This window comes from Lepisosteus platostomus, chromosome 28 (genome assembly GCF_059453375.1).
Source record: "Lepisosteus platostomus isolate fLepPlt1 chromosome 28, fLepPlt1.hap1, whole genome shotgun sequence".
NCBI lineage: Eukaryota > Metazoa > Chordata > Actinopteri > Semionotiformes > Lepisosteidae > Lepisosteus > Lepisosteus platostomus.
The window spans coordinates 4,651,089-4,666,742 of NC_142638.1; the positions used below are offsets into that span (position 1 = coordinate 4,651,089).

Below are 15,654 nucleotides of genomic sequence, written 5' to 3' on the forward strand. Positions count from 1 at the left end.
ACTGTATTTTGAAATAGATAACCAGGGAAAATGTTGATAAACTCTGATCTAAGGGTATTTAAACAGAATAAAATCTAAATATACTTCACCATTGTTTTCTTAAACATCATTCATTTATCTTATTAGTGTGCAATGTTATGTCAATAAGTATACTGAAACCTTTCTAGCTTTATAAGACATTTTGCCAATTCCATACATGCTATTAGGGTATGTGTACCCTACATATTACCAAAATATTACTTTTTGTCTACCTTCATGAGGTGTAAAAATATTTCTTCCTTCAGTACAGTGTAAATTATTTTATCCCACTTTGTGTTGGAGCACTGCAATTGAAACACTGAATCAGCTTTATATTGCACTAAGTTCTTTTTCCATGTACCATAGATATTGTAAATGTATCAAACTGTGTCTTTTGTTTGTAGAGCAATCTAGGTTTGACAGAATTCTTGTCCATCAGAGAAGCAATCTGAGAGTTCTTCAGATAAAAATAAATAAACAGCACTTGGCCAGACGAGTGCATGGTCTGAATTGTAGGAAACCAAGCAATGACAGTTTTTTGTAAATGTTTTGTTGATTTTTAAACAACTTTAACTACAGACTGAACTCCGCCCACTCTGCTCTCCACACAAAATCAAGTCATTTTATGTTTTTTTTTTTCATTTCAAAGCATTAATTTACATCACTGTTAAAATAGAAGGAGAGATTGCAAATCACATTTCGTTTTATTTGGTGGAAGCTCATACCAGCTGTATCATCGATCCATCCCATTTGAGTAAAAACATATTTTATTTTAATGACATTTGCCTGGAGTCTGTTCTTTTTTTGAATTAAAACCTTATTTGCACTTACTAAAATAAGGGAGGAAAATGTCCAGCAACGACAAAATCATCCTTAAAATTACTGAGCAAGAGTTATATACAGTATATAGTTAAATGTGAACTTACCCCATAGCAGGACTAATAAAATACTTGAAGAACAAGCTTCTTCCATTTTAGAGGAGTTTATCCTCCTGTCTCCTTGTGAATCGAGAGTGCACATCTAAACCTTTCTAAAGGAAAAGATTGAAAAAAAATAACAGGAAACTCTCATTTCCTCTGATGGGTGGATTTCACAAGGGGATAGGCTATGATAAGAGTTATTACCTCTTTTGCTATCTCTCCCTTTCGAGAATATAATACGGATCTTTTAAACTGCAACAGCCACAAAAACAACACAATTAACTACAAGAACTCAATTACAGGCTGCTAATGCCCCAAACAAAGTAAAGGGAGAAAAAGGAACATTCTTTATGTTTCAACCATGCTTCATTCTTCATTTTAATGTAATATAATAATATTAAGTCTGAATTATACACATGCCCAATCACATCATCATGCTGATTCTGAATTAAGTACACACACAATCACAGCATCATGCTAATTCTGAATTAAGTACACACACAATCACAGCATCATGTGATAGTCAGAAGGACTAGTGGACTGAGCTGAGGGCTTGCAAGAGGTGAGCTAATGGAATGGAGACAGCAATGTGAAATAATGAAAACTGAGCATGAGGTGTTCAGCACCTGTATGTGTGTTTAACTGAGAATGGTGCAATGTTACGTTTTGTCTCTGAAACCACAGCTAGAAACTCCATAATAAATATTTGGCTAAATTTACTGTTTTGTATTCAGCCATAATTTTCTCACTTTGCTCCCATGTCTGGCCACCACCAAATGGAAAAAGAGAAAAGTAACTTTTTTCAGCAGAACGATTGTATTATCAAGCTTTGTCTTAACAACACCTTCATACTAGTTTTATTGTAGCCTTATTCTGGTTTTATTTTTTTTCACGGTTTCACTAAGAACAAGGAGCTTTTTACATTTATACCAAAAATACTGCATATAACAAGCCCTGGACAAAGAATGGAAAATGTACATACACAACTATACTGTAGGTGTCCAGGAACAACAGACCATTACAGATGCTTTAAATTCTGATCAGAGTATTCATGTGGAAACATTGTTGCTACTTTCTGAGACAGTGCTGTCCAAAAACAGAAAGGTTTCAGTTCAATTTTAATTTAAAGAAGAAGATCACATTCCACTGGTTTTTGTCTTAATACACCTAATGCATATAGGGTAAAGTGACATTTTTCAAAATCAGATGGAAAATTAGTTTTTTTACAACACTGATAAAACAGTGATGTTTCATGTTCAGATAATTTATCAACACATTATTAATGATATTCTGACAATAGGATCAAAATTAATAAATAACAAGGATATGTATCCTGCTGTGATCAGGATTAGTATAATAAATCAATAGTTATATTTACAAAATGTTTAAATTGTCATTTGCAATCCCTAAGCTAAAGTGTTTTCAATGTGTAGCATTGTAACAAGACACAGAGAGCCCTGTGACCAGAGTTAAGAACCACTGGCTCAATTGAACCAAGTGAAACAGGAAGACTTTGGCTATTACAAAGAAATTGTGAAATCAAATAAAAGAATGTGCAGAAAAGTTCAAGGAAACATAAAATGTGGAGCAGTCATTGTTTCTGCAGACGTCACCAGGCTTCATCTGTGCTCTGGCTGTGAGGACACACACAGGGCTCGCTGCGCTCTGGCTGTGAGGAAACACACAGGGCTCGCTGCGCTCTGGCTGTGAGGAAACACACAGGGCTCACTGCGCTCTGGCTGTGAGGAAACACACAGGGCTCACTGCGCTCTGGCTGTGAGGAAACACACAGGGCTCACTGCGCTCTGACAGTGAGGAAACACACAGGGCTCACTGCGCTCTGGCTGTGAGGAAACACACAGGGCTCACTGCGCTCTGACAGTGAGGAAACACACAGGGCTCACTGCACTCTGACAGTGAGGAAACACACAGGGCTCACTGCGCTCTGGCTGTGAGGAAACACACAGGGCTCACTGCGCTCTGACAGTGAGGAAACACACAGGGCTCACTGCGCTCTGACAGTGAGGAAACACACAGGGCTCACTGCGCTCTGACAGTGAGGAAACACACAGGGCTCACTGAGCTCTGACAGTGAGGAAACACACAGGGCTCACTGCACTCTGACTGTGAGGAAACTGTGCTCTCTGCTCTCTGTGCTGCATCATGGTCTGACAACTGTCTTCCAGCTCCCCCTGGTAGGACATTTATTACACAAGCTGCCCATGTGTCCAGCCAGTGACCACAGAAAATTAAACACTGGGAAATTCTCAAAGCTGTTTGCTGCAGATGCAAATCCTCCTGCTTTTCTGAAAGCGAGTAAATATTTTAAGGCACATATCCATAAAGAAAAATGTCGTAGAGTGAAAACTAAGTGATTTAGACTTAACCGTAGTTTAGGAAATCTGTCTGGGGTTATATTAGGGTGCATTTAAAGTGGAGCAGATGTTGCATTGGAGAAATAATTTTTGCAGTCCAGTTGATCCAATCTTTCTCCTCCTTTTCTGCCTGCTGCTTCTCAGCCCTCACTCCTGCTCCCTGATTCTGCTCTTCCAGACAACCAGCGTCACCAGGACAGGGATGAGACAGACAGGCACGATGATCAGGGTGAGGACCACGGCCTCGGGGGGGTCTGTGAACACCTCCTCCTCCTCCTCAGTGCAGTTTTGGAAATACTGGGAGTGGATCTGCAGGAAGAAGTCCTGCACTTTGGGATTGGGATAGTAGCAGCTTAGCATTTCTGTCACATGCTGCATGCAGATGGTGAGAGTGTTGTATGACCTAGAAAAAAAAGAATGTTTTTTACATTCATACAGTATATCATACTAGAGGTGCTTTCTGTACCTATGTGGTTACTTAATGAGATGCCTTGTGTTGAATCAATTCAGCCTTCACTGAATGACACTGATGTAAGAATTTAAGAATTAGAGGGACTGTTTCAAGCAGTATGAACGATCCTGTTTAAAAAGGCAGGATCAATTTTAACCCTTGGATAGCAATGAAGCTGTCTAAACAAGAAACATTATTCATATTTCTTAAGCTGGTTTAACTGAATTTCACCATCTTGACTTTTTTAAGTTAAATAAACTGCTGTGTTAGATTGCTTCTTGGCTTTGCAACAAACAGTAGTTCCTCTGACGTGCTGGGCACATAGAGGGGCCAGGAATCTCTGTGTATTTCGATAGCCTGTATGTCCACGTACTGTATCTGTAGTTGTGAAAGGGCACTCAAACCTGATGACTTTATTCCAGTCGCACAAGCTGTCCTTCTGCATGAGTGACATGTCTCCATGGAAGGGAAGCCAGCAGTACATGCTGAATTCTTCCAGCAGGGTCTCATTGCAGTGCAAACTGAAGGACTGCTCCCGATGTGCATTAGCCTCTGAGAATACAATAGACATACTGTATATTATATAGAACAAGCAATAGGTTTATTCCCTGCTGAAAAGAGAAGAAAGAAAATACAACGTTTCGGCTGTGGAGCCTTCTTCGCGTGTGTGGGCTTACACTTATACCCGAAGAAGGCTCCACAGCCGAAACGTTGTGTTTTCTTTCTTCTCTTTTCAGCAGGGAATAAACCTTTACATGTTCCTTTGCAGCCTACGCATGCTGATGCAGCTCCCCACCTGAACTACTGTATATTCTATGGCTATTTTGTTTTCCTTCATTTACTTAGAAGACTGAGTTGATAAAAACTTGGATAACATGCAGCTTTGGACTGTGTTGTAGCTGCAGCTTTTTCATTGATACTAAAAAAATGTTGGATTATTTAGTTCACAGCAGACAACTTCTTAAAAGTCCCTGTTGGAGCTTTTTTTTGAAGGAACAGGGTTCACAATAGGGCAATAAAAGCTGCATAATTGACGTCAAATAACCAAATTACAAGGGGAAAGTACATTGCACCTGACTAATAAGAGGGTAAAATGTAAATTCAACAGCTTTATTGTATATTCACCACATAAAGAAGGTGCCAATCAATGAGCTCATTGAGTTACAATAGTTAATGTTGTGTATTTAAGCAATTCAAAAAAAGTAATAAAACAGCACTTCTAAGACACGATGACTCTCTTGGCTGTCCTGCTAAGCAGACAAAAAACAGCACTGAAATGTGGATTTAGTGCCATGGACCATATTCAAGTTTGAGGTCAATACTAATTCAAACATAGTGTACAAGAAGTATGAAATGCAGAACATTTCTGGATACATATGGTATTTAATCTGATATATTCATTATAATGAACAAATATAATGTTATACAATATAAAAACATATATAATGAACATATATATAATGAATATACTTGTATTATAAATGAATATGAATATGAATATACTGTACTTGAATATAAATTGTATTTCCAAGATAAACGGGTATTTTACTGATCATCTTATCAATAGAAATAATTTACAAAATCTCTGCCATCATTGTTATCACAAAAAATGGTTTGTGTCGAGCTGTGGTAGGATTTGAGAATCTAACGAGAAAAATCTAACCTGACTTTCAAAAAGCTTCATACTTTTGTTGATAAGGATATAAAAATAGTGTCCAACAGTATAAATATTATGTAATACATAATAGCATTGTTCCAGTTAATTATTTGTAGTGATATCCCACACCTGGGTTAGTAAAAAAATGAAGGATAAATTCAGTAATGAATGTATTGGAGGAGTCAATGTCCAGTAATGGCACACTATTAACCTACTCACACCTGTTCCAAGCTGATGATTTTCTACAGATAACCGTAGTTATTTCTAAGATGTAGAAAGAACATCTTGATTTAACAAATCGGTAATAATATTCTCAAAGTGCAATCTGGAATAAAATCTTCTAAGCTTTAATAACGATTAGCATGTATTAGCCAGATCTGTTCCTTAAAATCAGATTTTCAGATTTTCTCCAATCCATGTCAGTGTCTGCAAATGTTTAATAAATACACTGAACTAGGAATAAGTGTAGACTTAAAAAGAGCTTAAATAAGTTGTAGATTTCAAGTTACAATTTATAGATATTTTGAAATCTTAGGCTATTTAGGATCTGGAAAATTGTGTAAGAGGAACAGCTGAACAAATGAATTAAATTGAGTTTTTTAATTTATATTCTAAATTGTTGAAATAATGGGAAACTCATCCGGGAAAAACCATTGTGTTCCCACAGAGTCAGGGATCACGGTGAATTCCAAAGAATACCTGATTCCACCATGCCTTCTCTCATCCTGTGCTCAGCTGTCTTTGAGATGTAATGAAGAGTGTCAGGTTATGCCCAATGGTAATAAAGAAAGATCGGAAAACACAGTCAAGGTACCTAAATACAACAGCAAACTAGCACGCGTCTTCTCAAACTTTCTTCTCAAACTGGCACGCATCTTTTAAAAATGTGTTTTCACAATGATACCTTATTGCCAGGTTACAGTGAACAGCCTGTACATATCAAATAAATGGTCTAATACATATATTTCGATAAAACCTTTAAAAATACATACCAAAGAACGCCAGTGGGAAGATGAGAAAATTAAGCAGTTTGTTCATTTTGCGAGCAGAGGTATAATTGGCTTTCCTGAGACACAGAATAAGTGAAGCTGGGCTACATACGTCTGCATTAAGAAGTGTTCCCTTAGGATCCTTTAAAGAAATACAGGACAATGGCTGCAGAAAAGAACCCTCCCCTGACTTCAGATCCTGTCTGGAGATGTTGGCCTTGAGATCTGACAAGGATTCCTGTTTATTTATTTACTAGCTCAGTGCTGATTTGATCATTCACGGATGTTGATAATGTTAAATACCAGTTTTATCTGCTACATTTTAATGGATTTTGTTAGGCTTTCATGTTGGATTGTATTTTGTCCCTTGTAAGTGTCCTTGTATATATTCTGGAAGATAGTTTTGGTCCTGGTCTTTTTTGCATTTTATTTTCTGGTTGTATTATACTGATGATTATATTGAAAGAAGGATCATTTACAGCTTTGAGTAATTTGAAGAAAGATTTGGACACGTGTACTTAATTACAGGTGCTAAAACTTATGATAGTGCTCCATTTAGCATTAAAGATGAAGAGGTCAAAATTATTCAGTTTGTTGAAATCATTATTTTACTTTCTGACTGATCAGACAATATTAGTGTCAAAAGGCACCCTTGGTTCCTTCTTGGACCATTCTGAAAAAAGAAAGAGCAGATAAAATACTGTACATACAGTACACCTTTAATTCATTCCTAAAATACAGACATCACACGCCCAGGTTTTGCCTTCAAGAAAGAAAAAGACGGAATTGAAATTTCTAAGGAAAATAGGAAGAAACTGCTTGGATATTGGATCTCGCTGGGGTGAAATGGAATATATCCTGTGCTCCGATTTGCAAGGGTAATATTGCAGATTCCAGTGCCTTGCAGAAGAAGATAGATGTGTGAAGAGTAGATTATGAGAGATAACGCAGGCTTTGGAGGTGACATGGTTCCACTGGATCTGGAGGATGATGCTGTTGTCTTGTAAACCATTCTGCATTAAACTGGACAGCGCTGCAATTTAGACATTGCACTTGACACATCACATACTTAATTATTTATTATCTCGAGGGCTTTGGCTTACTGTCCTTATAGTGTGGCTGGCCTTTCCTGCTGTCTGCAGCTCTGTTGCATGGGTGCTAAAGGACTAGATGCCGTGGAGTGGAGGGTTGGCTGGAAACAGGTGTCTGGAAAAGCAGGAATACTGAACATCATGGCAGATGAAATGTAGCAAAAATTCTGAGCTAAGCCCAAACCCACTCGTAACAAAACACAAAACATATACAATGCCAAACAATCCATCCTTAACCTCTGTTAAATGAACAAAAATAAAAATCCCATCTCTAGTATTTTCTGACCAAAGCACAGTTTGTTAGTTTAAATTTCAGGCTTATTTTAAAAGCAGCTCAAGAAGCAGCTTAATTTAAACTGTCTTTAGAGCCGTGAAATAGGGGGTGGAACAACTGTTTTTTTTATTTAGAAGAAAGACAAATCAAATCATTTGTGTGCTTGAAAAAAAATGGTGAAAAGATTATTTTTTTTTTGCCCTGGGACACCCATTTCAACAAGACCTTTCTTTTCAACCACAGCTAATTGCTTTTGGCTATTTATTCTAGATAGGAAAGAGGAAGAAAATCAATATCAAAGCATGCTGATTAGCTTCCTATCCAGGCGCCAGTGACTTAGTAGCCAAGATGTAAACCTCTTTGATTGGTTATGTCCCTTCCAAGAGGCCGTGGCTCATGTTGGGAAAGGAAACAGCCTGTCTGTGCCAAGTTCCTATTTCAGACCTCTCTCTTTCGCGCCAGACTTCCAGCCATCCCAGTCACTGATGATCATGACGAGCTGGAGGAAGGTGAGAATGTTCAGCACAGCGGGGAAAAAAACACAGGCAATCATGAAGAGAACATGCAAACTCCACACAGAAGGTTCCCCACGATTTTTAGAATATATTTCTGCCTTTCTTAAACTTTGCTTCTTCTAGACTTTGTATACGCCCATAATACCGAAATGATCTTTGTTACTCGGGTGTTAAGCAAGTGTCTTTGTGTTGCCATTAAAAAATGAAACAATTGAGTTTTCTAAATGAAAGCTTTTCAGCCAAATGATGCGAACTGTAAACTGCCCTAGCAGGAAGAAGCTTTTGGTCAACATTCACTTTACCTTTGACCTCAACAAATAAAAATAAGATGTGCTCTATTCCATAACAAAGGTCAGCTTTTCTTTTCTCTTCCTTCTGTTGTGTGGCAAGAATATGCACATAACGGGTGCAGTGTTAAGGCAGGTTAATTTGGTTTCCAAAGTGCTTTTTAATCAGCCAGCTCTCAGTTTTCTCCCTCATTGATGTATGCATTGTGGTGGTGTAGGGCTACGCCAAGCAGCTTCTTGGATACAGTCGTTGCATAATGCAAGTATAACAACACTGTTTTGTTTTTGTCCTGAACAGGCTAAGTGATTTGGTTTCACAAATTGATTCCACATTTCCATACAAAGGATGGCTTTTGTTAAAAGTTCAAAAACTAGGCTAACGAAATACTATATATTTATATGGGAACTAGAATGCACTGCTGTTGATGATTTTGTACAGCCTTGAAAAGCCTCCAGAACACTGAGCACTGTACAGTACACTGCCGCTATTGGAAACAAAATTTCATTCAGACCACCGTCCATTAAAGACAGCACTGTTGCTGTAGTGACGCTTAGTAATGCTGTATTTGATGTTTTGCTGTCAGCATGACACCTTCAAAAAGGCTACATAAAGACACTATAATAACATCTGTAATCCTTTATAACCATTTTTCCAAAGAGATACTTTACATACTGTAAATATCCATACTGACCTCAGCCCTGACACATGATATTTGCTGTGTGGTGTGTATGATATATTATTATGAATGCCTATCTACCTTTCGTGAAGGTGTCTTAAAGGATTGTGAAGATCTTCACAGCGTCATGCACAGCCACTGTTAAGGTGTGACATTGGCTACACCAGACGTCTTACAAACACGTGTAGCAGGGAGCTGCTGCTGAAAGTGACTTCCATCCTGTTCTGTCTTGGGGAAAACAACCTGGCTGCTTTTAGTCCTGAGATTCTTACTATACTTTACTTATGCTTATCAGTATTGATTGTGTGTGGGAAGTTGGAGAAGAGATATACTGTATGGCTCTTGACCGCAGACTCGTGGGGTGTGAGACAAACAATGGGTGTCACGCTGCTGTACCCTTTAGTATGGTAATCTCCTTACAAATACTGTACAGAATTCAAATTCATATCCTATGGAATAACTAGGTCTGCAGGATATCATTATAATTGGCAAAAGGCTCCTAATTGACCTGGCTAAATAAACAATTAAATACATTTATTGTTCTTTAGAATGTTTTTGCTACAGCTCCAAAAAGGTGTTTGCAGTCCTGGTGTGTAGGATAGTCTTTCTCTATGTATTCATTTTATCACTGCTTTGAACAAAGTTTTAAAACCTTTAAAACCTTATCCTGCACTCCAACAGCTGTGAGAAGGAAACACTTTCACAGAGTGATAATATGTTTGCACAGCTTGGAAAGAACATTGCAGGATATCCTGTTTGAATGAACTTATCTTGCATTTAAATATCCCAGCTATTTAAAACAAGATCACTTAACAAATGATAGGAAAATGTCAATAATTTGCTAACTAGACAAAATAGTGCAGTAAGTCTAATGATTGTGTGAAACATTGTAAATTATTGCTTTCCAATTAATTTGAAAAATATATGCAAAATCTGGATTTCCTGCCCGTGGTTCCAACATATTTTCGCTCAGGCAGGACACAATTTGGATGACTAAAGTAGATGCTGGAAAAGTTTCACTGGGAGAAAGCGTTTAGCACAACACTGCAGTGAAGCAGTATGGAAATCACAGCCCAGAAAACAACCAACAAAAAAAGTTGGGGGAAAAACACATCTGGTCCACATTTTAACCAGTGCCGGGTCAAAGGTCACACCAGTGATGGGTGGCTTGTCCAAATCTGAAGGGCACAATGTTTTTTTCTGTCTGTTTCAAGATCAAAAACAAAATATGGTATCAGTCTCAACCTGACGGGCTGAACCTGCTTCTTCGAACTAAATTCAGATGTATGTAAAGCAATGAATACACTAAAAAAATGAATTCCACTTCATAAGACACAAGGCTCAGAGGAAAATATACTGTTGATTTCTAATAGTGACCACTCAGATCAGTCTAGGTTAAATGTGTTAGCAGCCGGTGTTTATTAGTCATAAAAACTGGGACAGCTCTGAAACCTACAGTAGGTAAGAACTGCCACAAGCTGGCAGCAGGATTGTGCTGACTCAGGAGATCATGGGTCACTCAACTTGCCATGTGTGTTATGTGCAATTTCAGAGCCTATAATTAACAAATGTTTCTGTAGGATCACACCAGGACTGCATTGGCGTTGCAGGGGAAAGCCGTTGTGGGTTCTGAAGGGCAACAGCTTGTTTATCAAATCTTCTTGACATCTATTATTACATAGTCACAGATATTGGGTAATGTAGGGCTTACGATAGCAAGCACCTGGGTTTTCCAAAAGGCTTTGGCAAGGCACCCTCGGAGTGACTTCTCATGAAAATGAAATCTGTGGGGATGATACTCTGATTTTATTTTCTACCTGCTCAGTCAGGAATGTTGTTTTTCAGGACTCTGCAGCAACACTCTCGCCCACTCGGGAGAGCCGGACACGTGTGGAGGCGATCCTCTGCGGAGCCGTCCAGCCCCTGACCGGCGTGGGCTCCACAGGTGAGGCAGCACGGACTGGAGGAGCTGCTGCTCCGTCTTCTAAGCCTGCAGGCTCCCAGTAAGTCATGGCGGTTTTTCCACCCACCCACCCCAGGGTCACGGGGGAGCTGGAGCCTAACCCAGCAAGCAAAGGGCGCAAGGCATTGTACCCCCTGGACAGGACAGCCCATGGGGTATAACCAGTACTGTTAAACCAGAGCTAACACCCTCAGTTGTAGGCGCGAAAGGACAGGTTTGATTATTTTTTCCAATCCAATATTTTTGTTACATGTTGCTTCTTTAAAACATTTAAAAAAACAACTGCTGACTTTCACATTCTTCCTTCCCTGAATTCACTGACTTCAGTGCGTTTCTGAAATTCAAGAGCGAATGAGCTTTATATGAGTGACTGCATTAGAATAACTAAGACTAAAACTCTGTCTGGCATTTGAGAACATCAAAGTACTAATATCATGTTTTAGCAATGCGATAGTTTTAGATAGTCCAGCAGAGGACTCTTAAATAATTTGTGCAACATTTTATGCAATTGGTAGAAATTATTAATTATTAGATTTTTGGATTTCATGTTTAATATTTTTGAATTGTTTCAACAGCTGTTTCAAAACCGTCTTTTACCATCCTGAAGCTCTCTAGGCCTCCTGTTCCCTTGAGTGGCTCTTTACTGCCACCTTGTGTTTGGAGTGGGTAATATCTGCCTTGTGCCTTGATACCAGAGATTCAAGATTGGATACAGACTTAAAATGTTCAGGTCTGAACTAATGCACAGAGCCTAAGCACTTTACAGAGTGATGAAGCCAGTTCAGAGATGAGGCCAGGCCAGAGATTGGTAAAGGCCAGGGGGAAATTTGGCCAGGACACCAGGGTAACACCTCTGCTCTTTTCAAGAAACACCCTGAGATTTTTAATGACCACAGAAAGTCAGGTTTTACATATCATCCAAAGGACAGCCTATACTGGACCATTAGGACCCACACAGATCACAGGGTGAGTGCCCCCTACTGGTCTCACTAACACCTCTTCCAGCAGCAACCTTAGTTTTTCCCAGGAGGTTTTCCATCCAGGTACTGACCAGGCTCACACCTGCTGAGCTCCAGTGGGCTGCCAGCTGTGAGCTGCAGGGTGATATAACTGCTGGCAATGCCCAGTGAAGCCTTTTGCTCTCTGTGCAGAGGTCAGTGGTTCCAACATACTGCACTTCTAGATGCACAAGACGAGATGCACTTGTCTGGGTTGCACAGATGCACAGTTCTGTTGGTCAGTTGTTTATGTAGTGTTGGTGTACTTAATCCAGTTTCAGATAACTATTATTATAGAGAATGTGTCTTTGGGCAAGTAATTCACCAACCAAAACAGTACCCACCTCCTGTACTCAAACGCTCCTGGTCCAAGTGCTACACTAGGATCTTGGTGAGGTGACGTTACATGTGGCCTGTCATTCTCAGACTGGATAGAGTGTCTTGACAGGTTAGAAACTGCTTTCTAAGATGGTCTCAGACGCAACAGAGCACTCACCGAGTCCAGCTTCCAGAACACTGATGGTACGAAAGTCTGCTCTCTTGATAAGAGGGGTATAAGGGTCCCTCTCTTTGCTTTTTGTTAATTTTCACAGATGACACTATAGTGTAAAAATGTCTCTTTCCTTCAGCTGAGATGTAAAATCGAGTTCCTGATTCTCTGTGGTTGTTAGACATACTGGGGCAGTTCTTGAAAAGAGTAGGGGTGTTACCCCAGTGTCCTGGCCAAATTTTCCTCTGGCCTTTACCCATCAGGTCTACTAATAACCCCAATCTCTGAACTGGCTCCATCACTCTGCTCTCCTCCCCACTGAGAGCTGGTGTGTGGAGAGCGTACTGGCACATCATCCAGGTTGGGCTGCACACTGGTGGTGGAGGGGAGTCCCCATTACCTGTAAAGCACTTTCAGTGGAGTGTCCATAATGGTGCTATAGAAGTGTAAGGATGATTTATGTATTATTAATGAGCTGATACACTCTTGACTTGGACTGTTGCACAAGCAATGTATCACGGTTGGTCATTTTTAGTCAGAATGACATTATAACATTCAATCCATAACCAAAATAATATATTTGTATATAAAAAAATGCATAGTGATATTTTTCTTATCTACCCGGTGTACATTCTGTATTTGAAGCAAAATGTGTCTTCTTGTATGAAATGTGCCACGGGGATCTTTCAAAGTCCGACTTATTCAAGTTCGAGATGGGTCTTTTTTTCCTTCTTGCAGGCAGCCAGCAAATAAGCTCTTCAGGAACTCCAAACGAGCATGCCTTTGTCATTTTCTCCCTTTAAGTTATTTTTTTTTAAAATGCGTAAATACAATAGCCCTTTCTCGATTCCCCCCGAGGATCAGTGCGGGTAGGGAATGCATCTGGGACTGTAGATGCCGGACACACCCGCCCACAACACGCATTTGTTCGCTCGCCTCATCTCCGGCCGCTGGGTGCAGCGTTTTCAATGCTCCGCCGGCGGCGAGCCCGGCCCTCCTCCTCCTCCTCCGCTGCGCTTCCCGGCTCGGCCCTGCTGCACGGTGCGCCGGTGGGCCTCGCCGTGCTCGCGTCTCCAGAGTCATGTGAGCCGGGGCGCGCAAGCAGGCAGGCTGGAAGGGCGACACCTCGCTGTTCCACTCCGGCGCAGGAAAAGAGCAGGCGGCCCGTGCTGGGCTGGGCTGTCCCCGCAGGCCCGGGTGGCACAGCGCTCGGTGACACAGTGCAAGGACTATCGCTTGTGCCCACCCCCTCCACTCCACTTGCACTGTATAGGCAGGGAGGTGACAGCTTCTTAACGGCAGGAAAATGTCATTCTCACACGGCCAGAAATCAGATTACTACTTAGACGTGATTGGGAACGCCGTGTCTTCAATTTCTGTTAGCACATGTGCGGTAATTACAACGGGAAAAAAACCCCAACAAGGTTAGTTCTGTGCTTTTTTAAAAAAAAAATCGGCTGTCGTCCTATTCCAGGAACAGGCAGCGTTTTCTTTTTTCTGTAATAGCATTTACAATTTCCCGTTAACCTACTGCAGACTATGAGTCATGTAACTTGTGGACGGAAATCGTGGAAAAGGGCATATTCACAAACACGCTGGTGCGTAACGACAGGCCACCTGGGGTGCTTTAACGTCATGACCATTTAAAAGAAACACATGCATAGAACCTGGGATTTTTCGGGTGTCTTGTCGTGCTACCTGCTCCGAGTGCTCCGAAGTAATAGTTGCTCAGTTTACAAATTTATATCTCGGGTCATTTATTAATTTACCAAAAACAGCAGATTGCTTTCAGTATTGCAGAATATATATTTGTATCCCCCCCCCGATATCGTGCTCACCCATATAATTTAACCCCGATGGAAAGTTTGACGTATAAATATTAATTTGGGGGTAACATAACACGGCACCGTTATAAAACTGCAGTCTAGGATGACAGCGACCGCATGCATTGCGAAAATAAACTAAAGAAATGTGCAGCGGTTTCCAGTTATTTGGAAACCGGGCTCAACGCAACGCCCCTCCTCTGGTCCAGCGAAACAGGTCGCTATAGTGTAAGATAATAATAAAGACGTCATTCGCTGCTCCTGCCGGGCTAAGTGCGCAGCTTCTAACTGTAGTACAACAACAATCTCAGCATGGTAGCGGACAACACTGCAATCCGCACATTAACGCATCTGCACAGCTGACTCGAAATCGGCATCGGGCTTGTAACTAAAAGAGCGTCGTTGTTTTGTAGGACAATATTAAGACGAGGGCCAGAGTTCCCTTTGCAGAGCGTTAGCACAGCGTACTGCTGATAACAGGTAGGAGACGAATCCTCTGCGCATTTTTTTTTCCGTTTTGAGCCGTGCGTGTTTTTTTTCCGAACTGCGACATTGCCTTGAGTATCTCTTCATGTGCGTTCGCCAACAGCCAGAAACCCTGGCGTCAGAAACGGACATGTTAGCGAGAAAACCGAATAGCAGTCGTGTGAGGATGTTTACTGCTCGCTGGTCCGGTAATCGCGCACGTAAAAAAAAAAAATGATGTGATTCGGCTGGGACTGTAGTACTAACCGAGCTGGCTAAAAAAAAAAAAAAAAATCTTTCGATATGTAGACGACTCATGTTTGCCGTGGGAGCGTTTTTTTTTTAATCCCCGTAGGGCAGGAAAGGCAGTGTTTGGTGCCGTGAATTTGGGCCGATTTTCAGCTGCGCAGCGTGATGATGCGAAGAAGCTTCTAGCTTTTCCGAAAACGACCAGGAATGTGTAAAAGTGATACGCACTTCTCTGCTGCACCGTTTTCATAATGTTGCTTGTGGGAGAAGAGGCACGCCCACTCGCACTCCGCTGTCTTGTATGTGCACGGAGCATGTTTAATGTCTCCGGCCGCAGATCACGGATTCTCTGCCGGCCGTTTCTGTTGTCGATGCGTGTTATCATCGCTTGTTTTATGTGTTTTTATGTGAT

At 40.7% G+C, this 15,654-nt stretch overlaps 2 protein-coding genes across 6 annotated transcripts in view; one reads left to right on the forward strand and one right to left on the reverse strand.

Moving 5' to 3' along the window:
- Window positions 1–1,282: 1,282 nt before the first annotated feature.
- On the reverse strand, window positions 1,283–6,617 carry ramp2 (receptor (G protein-coupled) activity modifying protein 2). Its single transcript, XM_088622729.1, has 3 exons — window positions 6,414–6,617; window positions 4,169–4,316; window positions 1,283–3,716 (listed from the first exon to the last, which is right to left on the reverse strand). The coding sequence occupies exons 1-3, from the start codon at window positions 6,457–6,459 to the stop codon at window positions 3,461–3,463; spliced, it is 450 nt and encodes a 149-aa protein (XP_088478855.1). The 5' UTR covers window positions 6,460–6,617; the 3' UTR covers window positions 1,283–3,460.
- Window positions 6,618–13,733: 7,116 nt separating this feature from the next.
- Window positions 13,734–15,654, forward strand: part of ezh1 (enhancer of zeste 1 polycomb repressive complex 2 subunit) — a 39,960-nt gene continuing 38,039 nt past the window's right edge. For 3 of the 5 annotated variants that reach the window (XR_015930960.1, XM_088622951.1, XM_088622950.1), the window contains exon 1: window positions 13,734–14,129. Coding sequence is in view for 3 of the 5 variants with exons in the window: in XM_088622951.1 (XP_088479077.1) it covers window positions 14,012–14,129 (118 nt within the window). In the remaining 2 variants the exon portion in view is untranslated. Of the gene's footprint in view, window positions 14,130–14,749; window positions 15,009–15,654 lie in introns of those variants that run through there. The other 2 variants (XM_088622949.1, XM_088622952.1) reach the window with 2 other exon arrangements.